This window comes from Rattus norvegicus, chromosome 15, assembly GCF_021556685.1.
Source record: "Rattus norvegicus strain SHRSP/BbbUtx chromosome 15, alternate assembly SHRSP_T2T, whole genome shotgun sequence".
Classification (NCBI taxonomy): domain Eukaryota; kingdom Metazoa; phylum Chordata; class Mammalia; order Rodentia; family Muridae; genus Rattus; species Rattus norvegicus.
The window spans coordinates 39,371,154-39,388,855 of record NC_141548.1 but is presented as its reverse complement, the minus strand read 5'-3'; the positions used below and the strand labels follow the sequence as shown (position 1 = coordinate 39,388,855).

General features: G+C 42.6%; 2 protein-coding genes and 1 non-coding gene across 6 annotated transcripts; 1 reads left to right on the top strand and 2 right to left on the bottom strand.

Annotated features, from left to right (window-relative positions):
- Positions 1–1,706: 1,706 nt before the first annotated feature.
- On the bottom strand, positions 1,707–6,652 carry Kcnrg (potassium channel regulator). The gene is given in 2 exon segments (NM_001191687.2): positions 1,707–2,532; positions 6,045–6,652. Coding segments are annotated over 2 exon segments (807 nt in total). The 5' UTR covers positions 6,617–6,652; the 3' UTR covers positions 1,707–2,297.
- On the top strand, positions 3,026–3,163 carry LOC120097224 (small nucleolar RNA SNORA42/SNORA80 family). The gene has a single exon (XR_015639179.1). It is a non-coding gene; the product is annotated as a small nucleolar RNA SNORA42/SNORA80 family (small nucleolar RNA).
- A 1,785-nt stretch (positions 6,653–8,437) lies between the features above and the next one.
- Trim13 (tripartite motif-containing 13) lies at positions 8,438–17,185 on the bottom strand. 4 transcript variants are annotated; one of them, XM_087586319.1, is made up of 3 exons: positions 16,999–17,185; positions 16,804–16,909; positions 8,438–9,888 (listed from the first exon to the last, which is right to left on the bottom strand). In XM_087586319.1, exon 3 carries the CDS (start codon positions 9,880–9,882, stop codon positions 8,659–8,661), a length of 1,224 nt encoding a protein of 407 aa, XP_087442445.1. In that variant the 5' UTR covers positions 9,883–9,888; positions 16,804–16,909; positions 16,999–17,185; the 3' UTR covers positions 8,438–8,658. The 4 variants fall into 4 exon arrangements, with proteins under 4 accessions (XP_087442445.1, XP_087442443.1, XP_087442444.1 ...); XM_087586317.1 differs by having other exon boundaries at positions 16,811–16,909; XM_087586318.1 differs by having other exon boundaries at positions 17,125–17,185.
- Between the last annotated feature and the right edge of the window lie 517 nt (positions 17,186–17,702).

Below are 17,702 nucleotides of genomic sequence, written 5' to 3'. Positions count from 1 at the left end.
ACAAGCAGTTTTTAAGGTATGGTTTCTCTTCTCCCCCCACCCCACCCATTTTTTTTCAAGGCAGGATTTCTCCGTGTGGTTTTGGTTGTCCTGGAACTCATGCTATAAACTAGAGTGGCCTTGAACTCACAGAGCTCTGCCTTCTCTGTGCTGGATTAAGGGTGTGTGCTACCACCCCTGGGCTATGGCTTCCCCCTGTTCAATGCTTATTTTGCCTTGGTTTAGCCTTTCCTTCTTTCTCCCCTCCTACTCCCTCTGCTTCAGCAGATTTGCACCACCATGTTTCAATAGCAAAGCTGATGACATGAATATGAAAGCTGTGTATTGAAAGGTACTACATCTACAAGTCAGGATGCCAATCAGACAGAATGGGTGACATTCTAGTTAAATGATCAGGTAACACCACAATGTGTTGGAATACGACATCAAATAGGTCTTTTTTTTTTTTTTTTTTGTTCAGAGGTCTCCCGTTGTCTCAAGTCCCTTCATTGTATTTAATGTGAGCCCCATCTCAGGGAACTTTGTGACCAGAAGCATCCATCATGATGCTACCTCCGAGATCATCTATGCTGAAGCACATACCCCCTGGGGTTTTCTTTCTGGACCTGAAGGTTCACCATAGCTTTGTTGGTACAGTTAAACTTCTGTCTTAAACTTAGAACTTTTATTCTTTAACTTAGAAATTGTTCTAAGTCAGGTAACCAAGTGCTGCTGTCAAGGGAGCAAACATAATGACTAATGATTGCAATCTATTCAATTTGCACAGTGGACTAAAAGCTGAGGCCCACATTCACCAGGAAACTTTTTTCCAATGTTGTACTTAGAGATGACCGAAATAAACTGCCTGGTGTCAGATTCAAGTTTGGACCAACACAGACTCGCTGAATCATGTTGAACTGGATCTCCTTGCCTCACATGGATGGCTAGTCTCATGTTTGTAGGGACCCCCACAAAAGTGTAAGCCAAATAAACTTTCCTCCACAATTTACCTTTGGTCATGTTGTCTCATCATAGTAACCCTACCTAAGAAAAATATTTAAAATATGTTCTTGAATGGCTTGCACACTTTGAAGTGCATATACACAACAGCTTTTCACTCAACTATAAGCAAACACTAGGAGCCTCTTGATGAAATACTTTCTCTCAGGTGCTTATCCTAGTGTTTTATACAAATAAAACACAAAGTTCTATGTATTTTAAATATTGTTCCAAAGCTTTTCACTGAATGTATATACTGTATGATTTATAAGTTTAGCACAATACTGTATGTATAAGGAGCATTATAAACTTTTCATAGAACTTACATTAGTGAAGAAAACCTGGTTTTATGGTGATATATGTCTATACAGAAGAATCATCTGCTGAGGGGTACAATCATAGTCATAGAGGGCTTGCTTTGTATGCATGAAGGGTGAATCACTGTGGTGGTTTGAATAGTTGTAGCCTCCAATAGACTCATGTTTGAATGCTTGGCCCATATAGAGTAGGCACTATTAGGAGGTATGGCCTTGTTGGAGGAAGTGTGTCACTGGGGAGGCAGACTTGAGATCTTCTATGCTCAAGCTATGCTCAGTGTGACACATAGTTCCCTTCTGTTGCCTAGGGATCAGGATGTAGAATTCTTGGCCCTTCCAGCACCTTGTCTGTCTGGATACTGCCATGTTTACCACTGTGATGAAAATGAACTAGACCTCTGAAACTGCCAGCCCCAAGTAAGTGTTTGCCTTTATTAGAGTTGCCATGGTCATGGTGTCTCCTTACAGCAATAAAACCCTAAAGCACGGACACTGCGGAGAAACAAAAGGCAAGGGAGAAAACAAGGCCTGGAGAAGAGATGGGTTTGAAAGCAAGTGACCCATGATCATTATCATTAATAACAGTTACTGAATGTCATGATCATTATCATTAATAACAGTTACTGAATGCCTACCGCATGCCAGACAACATAATGAGGACTTTGTCTCCTTTAACCACCACCCTCATAACCCTACAAGGGGAGATAGTTTTTGTCCCTAGTTAATAGATAAAAGTTAAAACACAGAAATGTTAAATGTCTCAATTAAGTCACATAGCTAATAAATGACTAAACTAGGATTAGATACAGTTCAAGTCCAGAGCCTATTTCTAAAAGCTTTGAGAGTTCATGGGGAAAAGAGCAAATGCCAAAGCACAAAGTACAGTGCTGTTTTGAGAGAACAGGCAGTGTGGCTTTAAGCACTGCTAGGGAAACCTGAAGTTCGACTGAGTACAAATCTGACAGACATGTCCTGATATGGAATTCCCAAAGAAGAGCAGTGTCACTTCCGAGACGACACTGGCATGGTGGAAGTTTCTGATCTGGGTGTTATATTGATCCCAAGGACTTGAGGGCTCTTTATCCTTTCAAAGACATAATATTCACTTTTGTCTCCAGAGGCCGGTGCTCTAGTGCTGACCAGACGAAAGCCTTCCTTTAATAAAGTGTCGATCAGGAGGCCCAAGACATTTGTTCCATTGGCCAGTTTCCGATTATCAGGCTTTATGGAAATGTACCTGAGGCACACAAAGTAGTAGTCAATCAGAAAGCATTCCTTTAATAACAAAGTACACATAGAAACGTATTCACAGCCTCACACAAGCCATCATAGCCTTTTGTTTTTATTGTTTTTGTTTTGTTTTGTTTTGTTTTTTGTTTATTTTTTTTTGAGACACTGTGTAGCCCACGATTGCCTCAAACTCATGATTGTTCTGCCTTAAACAAAATGCTAGTATTATAGCTGTGCACCCCAGGCTTGGCAACAACTTGGTTTTTTGGGGTTTTTTTTTGTTTGTTTGTTTGTTTTTTTAGGCAGAGTCTTACTTTTTATCCCTGGCTAGGCTGGAATTCATTTTGCAGACCATGCTGGCTTCAAGGTCAGAGATTTGCCTGCCTCTGCTTCCCAGGTGCTAGGATTAAAGACTCACGTCATCATGCCTTGCCTGGCTCATGACTTTTTAAAAAGAGATTTTCTTTTGAGACTTCATTTTCAAATTTGAATCAGTAACTGCATATTAAAAGAGACCATTGTGGCAGGCCCATTCCCCTGGGCCTCTCATAGTGTCCTGTGCTATAGCAACCTGTGGCCAAACACCATGGCCTGGCCCCTGTCTGTAGGCTGCTGGCACTGAAATGGGTCGCACAGTAACAAGGGGGAAAAAAAGAGATCATGATTCCAACTTTAATTCTTGGTCAAAGAATTAAACTCGCTTATTTTTCTTAGAGTAACTCATTTCCAGTTCTTTGTCAATTTTCTTTAACCCAATTTGACTAAATTGATTTGTTTACTAACACTGCATATTTACAGTTTTCCACAGCTCTAGGCATTAGAACTGCCATTGTAATTTGAGATTTATTCCTGTCAAACCAGCCTTTTCAGGTTAAAATTTGAAGGTACAAAAGGCCAAGACTCTAATTTATTGCTACCTTTTCATCAATTTCTGCCTGTTATTGAAAAGGAAATGTGGTAGTCAAAATCTGATTGAAAATGCAAAGCCCTTTATCCACCCACTAAGCATTCCACAATGTCAGCTCATATACCCATGTTTGCCTTAATAATGGCAATATAGCACAAAAAACATCTGTCATCAAGGATATTTTTGGGTCTTTCCACTGTTCTAAAAATGTGAAATACAGCTTAGGTCAGTGTCAGGTAGACACTATACAGTTTCATGGGAAAACAGTGTTTAAGCACATCCCTAGTCATGAACTGAGGTCATGGCTGAAATGGTGATCACTAGAGGCCATGTTCAGAAACTCTTTACTGGCAAAGAAAACAACACACAACTAAAAATTACCAAGCTACAAAGCACATTCCAAGAAAGGTTTATTGTGTTTGATACAAAATCTTAACAGTAGTAAAGCATCTCATCTCCCAAGTTCCGATCTAAATTATACATCTAGAAACACTTGTGAGAAAGCCACAGAATATCATAAAATATTAGGGTACAAATAGCAAGTAGTAGGTACTTAAAAAGTAGAATCTTCTTATAATAACTCACTGAACTAAAACTAGTGGATCGGATTCCCTTTGAGGTTAAATTGAGAAGGATTTCGTAGACATGGGAACCTGCATTCCTAGTGCTGCATGCAGGTCAGACCAGGGCCTCCTAGTACATGTCAGGCAGGGCGTCTTCTATTGAGTGCCATCCCTACACCTTATTTAAAAAAAGAAGAAATTTAAGGGCAACTATGCTTTTTCATCTAATTTAAAAAGGAGAGATCAGAAAACGGCTACAGAAGAGACTCTTGAATCCTGAGGCCATTAACTTGAACTGTGTTGACTTGAGTGTGTTGTCACATGGATGGATATCTAAAAATACAAGCCAAGAACCTGAGAGAACTACCAAACAACATTGAATGCTAGGACCATATTGATGCCAGCTAGGCTTATTCTACCATATCCACCATCCAAAAACATCTGAATAGACAGATTCAGACCAAAATCTAACAACGAACAAGTAATGGCCGACTAGTTATATACTCAACCGCCATCCACATTCATGTCACCTTATAGACTCTGTATCTCTGTTCTGAACTGGCTCTGTAAGTTAAACACCAGAAGAAATTCCAAACTTAAAACCACCAAAAACCCCACCACAAGATGGGTAAGACCGCTAATCTTAGCACTCAGAAGGCAGATGCAGGAGGATAGGGTCAGACAGTCAGGCTAGCCAGGACTATGAGACCCATCTCAAAAAAAAAGAAAGAAATATCTCTGGTCTTAGAATTATGTTATAAAATGTTACTATGCCTTTTTTAGATTGAGTTGGAAAAAAAATCTGTGCTGTTCCTGAAACGTAACAAAAAGTCAAGAGTCACTTGGTACAGTATATATGCAATGACCCAACTTCAGTTTCTAATCTTGTCTCTTCGGATAATTCCAAGACATCTTTTCACCTATCATGAGTCTTCCTAAAATCGAGGATGGCATTTTTCCTTTGGTTTCTAACTATCTGAAAAGGGATGTCAAAAAAGGTCATCATCATTTGATTGAAATTTAAAACAACAGAAGCATTACATTATTCCTCTTATTTAAGTACTTCCTCCTCAATAAAAATAAAGAACAGAATTTAAAAGTTGGACAACAGGACCTTCGTTGGAAGACCAAGAGATAAGGAAGTGTATACACTTGGTTATCCTGTCCTCTGCTTGGTACCTGAGAAAAGGGTTGTGGAAGAAGCATTGAACAGTTCCTGATGGCTACTGTAGGGGCTAAAATATGCCTCTCTTCCGGAAGTTACGTCCTTTTAAATGCTCTAAGAACACACAAAGCATTTTTCCTCCTAAGAGTTAAAACCAGTGTTCATGGTTGATGATGATAATGGTACACAGCACTAAGATGTTTTCACAGGGGATGAGGTAGTGTGTCCCTGACTACAGGGCAGAAATTAGCCTGAGATTCCAGCAGAGGCAGGCGTGGTGGTGCTCGCCCAGAATCCCAGCACTTGGGGGCAGAGGCAGGAGACTGCCAGGCCAGCCAGAGCTACAGAATGAGATCTTGTCTCAAAACAAAAGAAGGCAGCCATTCTTAAGATACTGATAGCCTATTCCAGTATTTTGAATAGAGGCAAAGTCAAAGCTATAACAAGACACTAAATTTGCCATGAGATTTATCTATCTGTCTGAAACTGGCTTTAAAAATATTCTTCTCCACTGAAGGAAAGCATCAAACAAATTCTTGAAAGAATAAATGCATAGTATGTAAGGGAAAACCTCTGAAATATGGAAGCCAAGCATACACTGATTCATTCTAAGTCACTCCTTAGCACTGGCATATAATCTAGACTCAGTTTCTCTTGTAACCACACAGGGCAGTTTCTAGTTTCCCTGGACAGTGTTGGTTTATTACTTGTTCAACACCTTCTTAGTTTGTAAGTGTCCAATAACTACTTGTTCTGTTGAACATTATTCTAAACTTCCTTTTCTTTTGCCAAGAGGAGTTTTAGCTTAAGCAGAAAGATTTTTCAGTTTTGAGAGTAAATGTCAGAGAACTGGAATAGAAGAGATGCTTCAGCGTTCTAAATACCTGACTCCAGCATGGTTCTCAGTAGTACCATCAGAGCCACAGTGGAAGAGCAGGTCATGGTGAGAAGGTCTCTGTGGAGGTAAAGCCACCTGAGGGGAATTACTATCGCTGGCCAGTGCAGTGGGCTGCTCTACAAACATTGTAATCCTCCTAGTTAGCATCTCGATTGTCTTGCTGCAAGAGCAGAACACTCTGAAGAAGGCTTGAGTATTTCGGTTTAGGAAATGCACCTCCATGACAGCAGATCTTGCAGATCCTGATTGGAGCAGATATTGGTTTAAGAGATCAACAAGAGAGTCAAGTTCATAGAAAAGAGCCTCTCTCTGGAGCCTAAGATGGTCTGAGAAGTCCGAGGGTAACAGCAGCTCGTGATTTCTCAAGAAATCTAAAATGAAACTAAATAAAGCACCATCTCTGTCCACAAAAATCTGCCCATTAACCGTCTTGAACTCTTGGTCTCTGCCATCTAACATGCCTGCCAACCGAGAGGCAGGGAACTGCTTGAGGGTAGAGAGCCTCGTTGTGAATATCTTCCCTCCCACATTCAAAGTGACCAGTTCCTGACCACTCATCCCAGCTACAGACCATTAGCACAGACTTATAAAACCCTCCAACTCAACCTGCCACACACAGTTAAGAAAGAGGAAGTGGAGATAGAAAACTAGACCTAAATTCCAAGGTAACTATTGTCAAGACAAACAGTGTATCATAGCTGTGTTTGCCAGTGTTAAGTTGCTTGGGAACTTGCGGTATGTAAAATGGGAAAGGCAGAATGCCAGTGAGCTCAAGACTTCAAACAGATCGTTCTCCTGTAACCCACTCAAAACAAGGAACCAGAACACCAAAAAAAAAAAAAAAAAAAAAAAAAAAAATCCCCCTTGCAAATGGAGTGCAGTTCAGGGGTAGGATAGAGTACTTGCCTACTGTGGGCAAGGCCTTGAGCTCTGTCTCCAGCACTGAGGAAAGCATTCTCCACTGAAACCCTAACATAAACCTGTATTTCGAAGTCATCAGGAGCAGAGCAGTCTCTGCAGACCCTTACCCAGCCCTTGTGGTCAAGATAAATGTATAGAAAACACTATCTGGTTTTAGAACCCCCTTAGTCATTTAATAGCTGGACCATGACTTATGTTACGAGTGAGCAGCCTTTACCTCACCTTCAGCTCACCTGACCATCCCATGGCTGGTTGGGTAGGGAAGATGCTTTTCTCATCTCATCATATTACCTCTTCTCAACCAAAATCAAAGGATGAGGTAAAGACTCGGCTATCTAAAATCCATTTCACTCAGTGGGCTTTCAAGAGCCTGTATTTTATGACAAAAATAAGGCTGACTAAAAGCAGTTTTAAGGATGGGTTATTTTGTTTTCATTCGATTTCTTTTTTTTTTTTTTTCCTTTTCTTTTTTTCGGAGCTGGGGACCAAACCCAGGGCCTTGCACTTGCTAGGCAAGCGCTCTACCACTGAGCTAAATCCCCAACCCCTTCATTCGATTTCTAAGCAAGAAGAGAAAAGTACTTCTGTCCTGTGAGCATCATTCTCTCTTAATGAGCAGCAAGGATAGCATCAGCCTTCACCTAGTGGCTAACAAATGGTCTCTGAATACATCTTGTCAGGATAGTCTTACCATACCCAAAACTCTGCAGGCAAGTGAACTGGCCTGGTTATACAGTTAATGTGATATTTTGCAACACAACCACATTAGGTACCAGTTAAAAGGTGGTTTTCCCAACTCCTGCCCTTCCCATGTACACAGCTTGTATCACCTTTGTGAAAAATTAACAAGGGGCTGGAGAGATGGCTCAGCAGTTTTAAGAGCACTGACTGCTCTTCCACAGGTCCTGAGTTCAATTCCCAGCAACCACATGGTGGCTCACAACCATCTATAATGAGATCTGATGCCCTCCTCTGGTGTGTCTGAAGACAGCTACAGTGTACACGTATAAATAAAATAAATCTTTAAAAAAATTAACAAGAACAAAGGTCACTGTGATTCCAACACTTGTGAGGCTTGGGAAGGATTACTAGATCAGTCTTGTCAAAAATAGGAAAGGGAGAGATACGGCTTCCTAAATTACAAACTTGGAATCTAATGCCTATAGTCTTTACCTTTTTTTAGAATTCAGTCAGAAAAGCAGCTTTGTTTTCTTTCCCAGTATGCTTGAAGGCTCAGTACTGCCTTACCTGCATCATGGGTACAGTGTTAGCTCATGTGTGCTCTAACTCAAAGATGTGTGTGTACTCATGTACTCTATGTTACAGGGGTGGTGTTAGCTCATTTGTGCTCTCACCCTGTTCTCTTATTTCTTGTCCTAGCTGGTCTCAAAGTTCCAGACTTAAGAGATCACCAATGAGTACAGATACACACGATTACCACAGCACAAACTCAGCCAATTTCGAGGAACAATATTTATTTTAAAACCCTCTTTTAAGAAGGAAGGGAAGGTTTGGGACTATTAAACTTCAATCTTTATGCTGACTTTTTAATCACATATAAATGACATTATTAAAGAAATATTTAAAAAAGAAACAGACTGGAATCTTTATCAAATCTGAATTATTCCTGTGTTCTCTAACAATCCCATCAAGAAGCAGAACTGTATAACTGAAAGTTTTTATAATAGTTTGTATTTGCATACAAATTCTGCCACATTGTTCAGTGCCACCAAACTAACATTTTTCACTCTTTCACTAAAAACGAAAAGCCCATCTGTCATCTGTTCCCAGTAAAAAACAGATTGCTCTACAAAGTCAGCTGATTTAGTCAGGTAAGAATTGAAGCTTGAAAGGCAGTCTTTCCAAGTTGCCAATTCTTCAAGTGGAGACCACTCCAGGAATACAGTGGGGCCAAAGAATACAAGGAGACCCAGCAGAACTACCGCCATGAGCAGCAGACAGGGGTGCCAGGGGCTCCTGCTGGTGAGCACGCCGGTGTCTTGAGGCAGAGAGAGTTTATCCACGTCCACTAGTTTAATGTCCTCCCACTGACTGGTATCGAAGTTCTTCATTAAAGGGCTTGTGGGCAAATTAGAGGGTGGCAAAGGAGTTTCCTTGATTACTTTGATTTTCTCCCTGAACTCCTGCATCTGTTGCAGAAATATAATGGGTTCTGAGACGTCTTTGAACGCCTCGGCGATGTTGAAGGCCATTCGCTGCTCCTGTAAAATACTGTTGAGCTTGTTGATCTCCGGGTCGTAGGTCTGCATAACTGCCAGCTTCATAGTTTCAAAGTCAGACAGGATTTCATTCTTCTTTTGATCCAATGTGTGCTGTAACTTCTCAAAAAACTCCTTTACTTTATCTGAATCTTTAGTGAGCAACTGTAGGGATTTCCTCTTGTTTGTTTCCAAAGTGTCCAAGCGGGAAAGAGCATCTCCCCGGCGCCAAGTCTCAAAGCTCTGAAAGAGGAACTCGAAGGCATCCCTTTCCTGAGTGTAGGCATCCTCAATAGACGAGAAGACATGCTTGGTGTGACTGCCACGAGTAGCACAGACCCCACAGATCAGCTGCATGTCGGTCACACAGAAAATGTTGAGAGGCTGCCCCAAGTGTTCTTTGCACACGGGCATTTTGGGAGAAATCTTGATTTTGTTGTATTTCTCCACAATACCCTTTAGGGAGTAATTAACCTGCAGACTATTGACTCCAGTAGCTGAAGTTTCCTTACGACAGGTAGGACACTTGAATGGAGATGGTCTCCACAATGAATTCCGCACATTCCCCTCTAAGAGCCCTTCTAAGCATTTTTTGCAGAAGTTGTGTGAGCAGGGCAACACTCGGGGATCATCAAACAAACTGCAACAAATCGGGCATGTGAGATCTTCTTCAAGCAACTCCATCACATCCTACCACAGAAAAAGGAAACATTGATTCTGGTAAGCCCCTCCCTTATAATTAGAAGACACCATCTTCCCAATAAAATGATCTCATACTGAAATAACCAAAGAATATATAGGAGACACTTGGGAAAGTACTAAAGCATACTTAACTCGCTGTGACAAGGACACGCCCGCACACAAGGCCTTTGTGACAGCGTCCCAACAACAGCCTTTGCTGAGACGGGGTTAGGACTGGGACAACTGCAAATGGAGCCAACAGGACCCAACATTGTTTTAAAACAGAGCTGACTACCAGAAGTCAGAAACAAAGAGTCCCACTGTCTGTAACAGAATGAGCTCTTTACTTCGGGCCCACGAATACAAAATGGTATGCTACTTAAAGACAGAAGCACACATATACACCCAAGCATGCACTCTATTCCAACTTCTACTATTTCATTTCATTTCATTACAATGTATCCCCACCCACTAGTCTAACGTCCTCCCACGAGGACAAAGTTCTTCATTAAAGGACTTGTGGGTAAATTAGAGGGTGGTGAGGAGTTTCCTTGATCACTTGGATTCACAGTGGAAAAAGCATAAGAGCTGGAGTCCAATTTGACCTAGAAATTAATTAAATAAGGTGGAGTTTTGCTGTGGTTGTCTGGGAGAGTTTTTATTTTTGAATTGGTTGTTTTTAACAAACTCATCCTATGTCCTCTACGCTACAGCATTAATTCTCTCTCTGAGGGGCAGAAACCTACGTGTCCCTCCCAGAGACCTGGGAAGCCAAAAGCATTCTCACGATGATGTTACCCTGATATCTGCACCAACTGTGTCAGAGCCCCAGTGGGTAGGTAGGCGCTGCTGGTCTACAAGAAGCACTGAGCTGGGCCACTGCTCAGTCATGTTCTTCCAGAGCACAAAAACAGGGAGGAGCCTTTCAACCAGAAGTGCTCTTAGCCAGGCTGATTACAGCAACACATATAGTCCCAATACTCAGAAAGACAGAGAGATCAGCTCAAGGCCAACAAAGCTTCCAAGAGAGTTCCAACCCAGTCTGGACCAAGTGACCCTATTTCAGAAGCAAGTAATAAAAGCTTGATGAAGCTGCAAAATCACTCCATCAAATCCCGACTGTTGTATGCATGTCTTTAAGTGTGTGACAAGAACCACACACAGGCACTTGTGTGGCCAGCGGTGCGGATGGAAAGGGGTGTAGGCTCATGCGACTCAGCTACAAGCTGAGACAGCTGCTGTTATGAGGAAAACAATGGAAGCCGGCCGTTTGCAGATTTAGGTAGCTGACAGACATCTTGAAAAATGAGTAAAATGTACTTGCTATTTCCAGAAACACCGTACTTCTTGATAATGAAAAGGGAAAAGGCTGGGGTTTTATGTTAAAATTTGAATTTTTGCAAAATGTACTTTTAGTCTTCCCATTAAAGACTCTGATAAGTGGTAAAGTTATCAAATGCATGAAGGCTATTGGGGACTATTATAAAATGAAATATGTCAATATTTGGAGGTCTCTAAAGCAATATTATAAGTCATGCATAGAGAGAAAACTTGTTTAAAATATAAGAAAGGGTTGGAGTGTGTCAATTCCCAATACTGCAGAAATAAAAAATAAAAAAGTAGCAGAGACAAAGAGGCTTACATTAAGTGAGATCTGACACACCACAGTATGACAAAAACACTATTTGTTGAGATTTGGTTAAAGTAAAAACAACAAGTTATCTCAAAAGCTACCAAAATGCTCCCTCAGCTACAAATCTGTGGTGTGACACCAGATCTGTCTTGGGTGTGCCAATCAAAATGATTTGAAGTTATTTTCATCAAACAAATACCCAGGGCTGGGAATACAGCTCGAAGCTGTACACAGCCCTAATCACCAGTGCAGCGTCCCCGAGTCTCCCCAAGACAGAAAGCCGTCGCTCTATAAAGAATGCCACCTTTATCACAAAGGGGGGGGGGGTGTTTTTACTAAATCATTCTTTTGGTAACATACAATGGTTTTTATCAGTGTTGCTTTAAATGAGTTAACATATTTTAAAGACTTCAGATTTCATTTCTAATATTGTACATAATATATATTGCATATAGTAAGTACTCAATCCAAATTTGCTAAAGTACCTTAACCCCTAAGACCTAGAAACAAAATCAGTATTTCTTTATTCAGTTTACTCAGGAATACATAAATATTACCAAAATAACAAAATAGGATGGAATATTCTGTACTCTACTGGCCATCAGACAATAATCCGGGGTTGGAGTTGGGAATTAAATCCAGCAGTGCACACGCCGAGCAGAGTATACCACTGAGCTATCCACATGCAGTCCCACATACACATGCCTGCAGAAGGCCAAGGTCGGCACTGGTGCCTCTCCTCAGCTCTCCTCCACCTTTGCAGTGGGATGTTGGGCTGACTCAGCTATGCTGGCCTTTTTGTTTTCTTGAGACAGCTTTATCTGTGTAGCCTGGATGTCCTGGAACTCACTTTGTAGACCAGGTAGCCTCAAACTCAAAGATCAACCTGCCTCTGCTTCCCTAGTGCTGGGATTAAAGGTGTGCGCCACCGTCACCCAGCTTGACTTTCTGCACTTGGTGGGAGGGAGGCAAGATCTTGCTATGTAGTGCAGCAGTCACAGAAATTCTCTTGCTTTGGGCTACCGAATGCTGGGGTAGCAGGTAAGCATCTGAATGCCCAGGGAGAGTCAATAGCTAGTATGTTGGGGGAACTTATACTAAATAGCATATAGTATGTTACCTGAAAAATAAGATTAGCAGGGCTGGAGAGATGGCTCAGCGGTTAAGAGCACTGACTGCTCTTCCAGAGGTCCTGAGTTCAAATCCCAGCAACCACATGGGGGCTCACGACCATCTGTAATGGGATCTGATGCCAACCTCTGGTGTGTCTGAGGACAGCTACAGTGTACTTATATACATAAAATAAATAAACCTTAAAAAGAAAAGGGTAGGAGAGCTGCACAGCAGTTGACAGTACATGCTCTTGCAGAGGACCAGATCAGGGGGAGCTGTCACTCCCAGTGTCCCTGAGCACCTGTACTTACCACACAAAAACATGACAATCAAAGAATCTTTTGATAATTAAGCTTTCATTGTAAGCATTATTCCAAATTAAGGCTGCTGGCTCTCAGATTAGTAGGTTTACCATGGCTTGGAGTCTTTTTTTTTTTTTTCTTACAATGGAATTGCTTCATTGTTCCTGCCCTGTGCAGGTTTTTCCACCATGGCCCAGTAGGACTCAGTTTCAGGATGATGGCCATTATTTAATATTCACTGGTTGATGGGCACGGCCGAATGGTAAGGTTTTAAAAGCACATTGATGTTGAGAGGGAGTCTTTACTGTCTTAGTTTTTTGTTTATTTACTGGGATTGTTTGTTTGTTTGGGGGCTGTTGGTGATTTGTAAGGCAGAATCTCACACTGGCCAGTAGCTTGCAGAGACTGGCCGGCCAGCCACCTGTCTCTGCCTCTCCAGTCCTAGGATCACAGCTACCCAGCACCACATATCTTTGTTTATAGGTGGGTTCTGGGGATTTAACTCCATCCTTTATTCTTACAAGCCAAGTGCTTAACTTAGTTTTTTTTCCAAGATCCTCTCCTGAGTGATCTATTTAAACACTGTTTTGAATTTCCTAAGTCCCAAACAAAATGCCTTAAGATGAAAATTCCCAGGAGGCAGGAGGCCTGGACTCTGGCTGAGTGGTAATGCACTTGCTTAGCATGCTCAAAGTCCTCAGGTCAGTGTTCTAACAAATCCCAAATGCAAATTGTAATATAGTAGCTTCTCTGTTTGTTCCCAGTAGATGTTTTGGTTTTTTACATCTACTATGTTTTTCATACACAGACACAGACAGACAGACATGCACAGAGGGATCATAACTTATTGGCAGTCAGTTCTCCCACCACCACGAGGGCTGCAGGGACTGAATTCAGCAAGTACTTCCACCCTGAGCCATCTCGCTGGCTCCCCCAGTAGGCGTTTATGGGGAAGGTTAGTTTCTACTTAAGACTGAATACAGAGTTGGACATGGAGGTGTCAGCCTGCATCCCAGCACTTGGGAAGCTAAGGCAGGAAGAGCAGTCTTAGGATAGCCTGGGCTGCATATTGAAACCTAGTCTTTTAAGACAAAACCACTATGAGTACACAAGCAGCTTTTACAGTGTATGACTTTGAATGCCATTGTAAGTTTTATGTTTTCCTTTTCACTTCTCATCATATTTGATTACCTAAAAATTCTTATCCTCTTACTATATTCTTCTCCATTTTCCCCAAATTCTTTTTTGCCTCAGGTACCCTCTCTCTCCTTTTCATCCTGACCACCTCTGTATAGCCTTTGATTCCTATGGCTGGAGAGATGGCTCAGTGGTTAGGAGCACTGACTGCTCTTCCAGAGGTCCTGAGTTCAGATCCCAGCAACCACATGGTGGCTCACAACCATCTGTAATGGGATCCGATGCCCTCTTCTGGTGTGTCTGAAGACAGCGACAGTGTACTCTTACAAATGACCTTTTCCTATATAAGTTCCTATTCTTCAGACACTTGACATCCCATCTTGGGCATGTACTCTTATTACTTATCTGTAGTTTTGATTTTTTTAGAATGGTACTGTGTAAGTAAAGTCTTACAGAAAAAAAAGCTTTAATTAAAACCTCCTAATCTCTGATCATTTCCTTAGATAATTCCCTTAGAGGCCATACTTGGTCAAGGAATAAAAGCCCATCTTTAAATAGTCGTGTGTGTGTGTGTGTGTGTGTGTGTGTGTGTGTGTGTGTGTATGCACACACGCGTGCACACATGCAAAGGTAAGAGAGCAATTTATGGGAGTTGGTTCTTCTCTCTCCTTCAACAATGTTGGTCCTGTCAGTGTAACTCAGGTCCTGTCAACAGTGGTAGCAAGCATCTTTACCTCCTGAGACAATCTTTTTCAGATTGTCAAGTGTCTTCTAAACAGTGTATGGTAGCACATGTCTTTAATCCCAGCACTTGGGAGGAAGACTGATATCTGAACTTGGTCTACATAGCTACCCTATCTTTAAGGTAAGTAAAAATGGCGTATGTGTGTGTGCACATGTACACACCCACTTCTCCATGCAGTTCCTCATCCTAGCAAAGAGTGAGCAGGACCGTGTTACATGTAGAAGAATGCAAATTGATCCATTCTTTTCCCCCTGTACAAAGCTCAAGTCCAAGTGGATCAAAGACCTCCACATAAAACCAGATACACTCAAATTAATAGAAGAAAAAGCGGGGAAGAGCCTCGAACACATGGCCACTGGGGTTGACGTACAATGGAAAACCATTTAAATCAGTTACTAGTAGTATACATCTATACATCTTGAGAACAAAGGGGTAGGAATAAAACTTAAGTTCTGGGCCTAAAACCAATGACTTCCTCACTTCCCAAGTAAAATCGTGGAGCCCAACCCACCTTGCCCTTCTACCACCCAAGCGCAGACCTGGAGTTTTCAAAGTTATAGGATCCAAAACTATCTAGAAAGCAAGTCAAAAATTCAGTATTCTAACCCAGGCAAAGCGGCAGACACCTTAATCCAAACCCAGCACTCTGAATGCAAGAGCAGGCAGGTATGTCAGTTCAAGGCCAGCCTGGTCTAACTAGGAGACCTTTGAGTGCTGAGAGTTGAGGATATATCGAATGGTGGAGGTGCACTCAGAACGTTGAAGACACCGGCTTAGACCCCCGGAACAAAGTGGTGGGGAGTAACTCAGCACCTTTACTAAACGCAAGTTTACTCCGCAGACTGCTAAACATCTCTTTTAAAACTATGGTTTTCACAAGTATCGGCTTTATCTTTTATAAAGTGATTGTCACTATTACTTGAAATTAAATACAACCAGGGCACAGAAGCATGACCTGGGGTGGGTGAGAGCAGGGCTGAGGTTGCAGCTCACAGGAAAGCACCTGCCCAGTGTGATCGACTTCCAGAACCCAAGAATGAGTGCACGGAGGAAAAGAACAGTTCGGTGTTAGTTCTACTAGGGAGAAAAGAAGCCTGAAGACATGGGTCTTTCGGGCCTGGACCTGTCACTTTCTGTACACATGGTAAAACACTGACCAGAATCAACTGACAAAGGTTACAACCCATCACTGAGGAAAGTCAGGGCAGGAACTCAAGACAAAACTGCTTCCTATTTCCCCACAACAAAGCCTTCCAACATGGAGCCCACTCACAATCAGAAAGTGCAGCAGACACCATAAGAATGTGGACTGCTGGCTGCCCATGGCCCATAACAGCCCACATTCATCAGCCTAGGGACAGAGCTGCCCACAGTGTGCTCCTCTCCTGTGTAAACTAAGACAAGTCCACAGACCAGCATGAAGAGTGAGTACTCAGTTCAGATTGCTTTCAGGTGATCCTAGGCTGTGTGAAACCGAGGCTTAGCCTTAAGCAGGGCAGAGGCGTAGTTCCGGGGTAGAATATGCTAGCATAGCTCAAAACTGGGTTCTTTCCTCACCAAAAGCTTTTAAAGAAAAAAAAAAATCAATGAAAAAGGCATAATAGCCCCATTGAACCCTAGCACAAAGAATGCCTATATACTGACATTTTGTTTTAAAAGAGCTCCTCATGCAAACGTCTAGAGAGCTGCAGAGGGAAACTCAAGCCCTCATCTAGAGCCCCAATAGCTGGACAACTAAGACAAACCACACAGGAAAAATGCTGCTGGATCCCTTTTGTTCCTTTAATGCACAATTTTAATAAATATATATAGTAATTACCAAAGAAATGAAAGGCAAGCAAGGCTTCTGAATTTTGAAATATGGAAAGAACAAAGGCCACCTATTACTGAAAGAGGTGGGTGAAGACATTTATTCTTTGTAGTTCCATCTGGAATGGTCCTAGGACTTATAAAATCGGGTATTTTTCCCCTTCATAAATACCAGAAAATATTACCGTTTACCTTTGTTCCCAGCAAGCATGTGCTTTTGGCACGCTTACTCTTTCTCTGGAGAAAGCCGGGTTTTTTTTCCCCACGGTTTGACTGTAAAACTGGAGAACGCTGTAGAGAAAGGAGAAAGAGTGTTACACACACAAATCTGCATTCTTGGCCCTCTCCTGGCTAGGGCGCCTCCACAGCGGAGCGCGGACCTTCCGGGCGGCGACACCGGGACCGCTGCCGCCACACCACGCCGCTCGCCACCGCCCACGCGTGTGTCCCTGGCCACTGGCGCAGGGCCAGCGACTCCCGGCCCTCGGCCCCTACCCAGAGCTCACCTCCACCAACTGCGGTCCGGCTGCGCCGGTGCGAAATGGACACGGCGACCACGCCCTCTGCGCCCCGCCGCCTCGCGCCTGCGCACTGCCCAGGTCGCCCAACCCCTGGGAAGTGCTCCTGGGGAAGCTAAGGCGACGGGATGGGTTTAGGTTGTTGTAATCTTTGTTGTTGTTCTTTGCATTTTTTCAGGAACAACAAAAACAAAACATAGCCCAACCCTTCATATCACTTTGCCTGAATCTCAGGACCCAGAGGACCGGGCGATCGCTAGGTCGAACACCACTGACCCAGCTGTGCAGAAAGGCACCACTGCGGTTCCCCTCGGAGGCAAAAACTTTTAACTGGTTTTAAAATATCTTGCCCGTAGCAGCTGCCCTGACTTTCCTGATATCCTCCTCCTTGGCGGAGACCCGTGGTTACAGAGAATGAAAAAGATGGTTCCTATCCAAATTTGAAAGCCCAAGGTAAATGCCGGGTGAGTGCTGGAGGAGCACGTCCACTACCGCCTTGAGAAGGTCAGCCTTTGAGAGCAGCCTTTGGGGAAAGCCCCTTTCCGAGTCAATGAAAATCTCCTCCT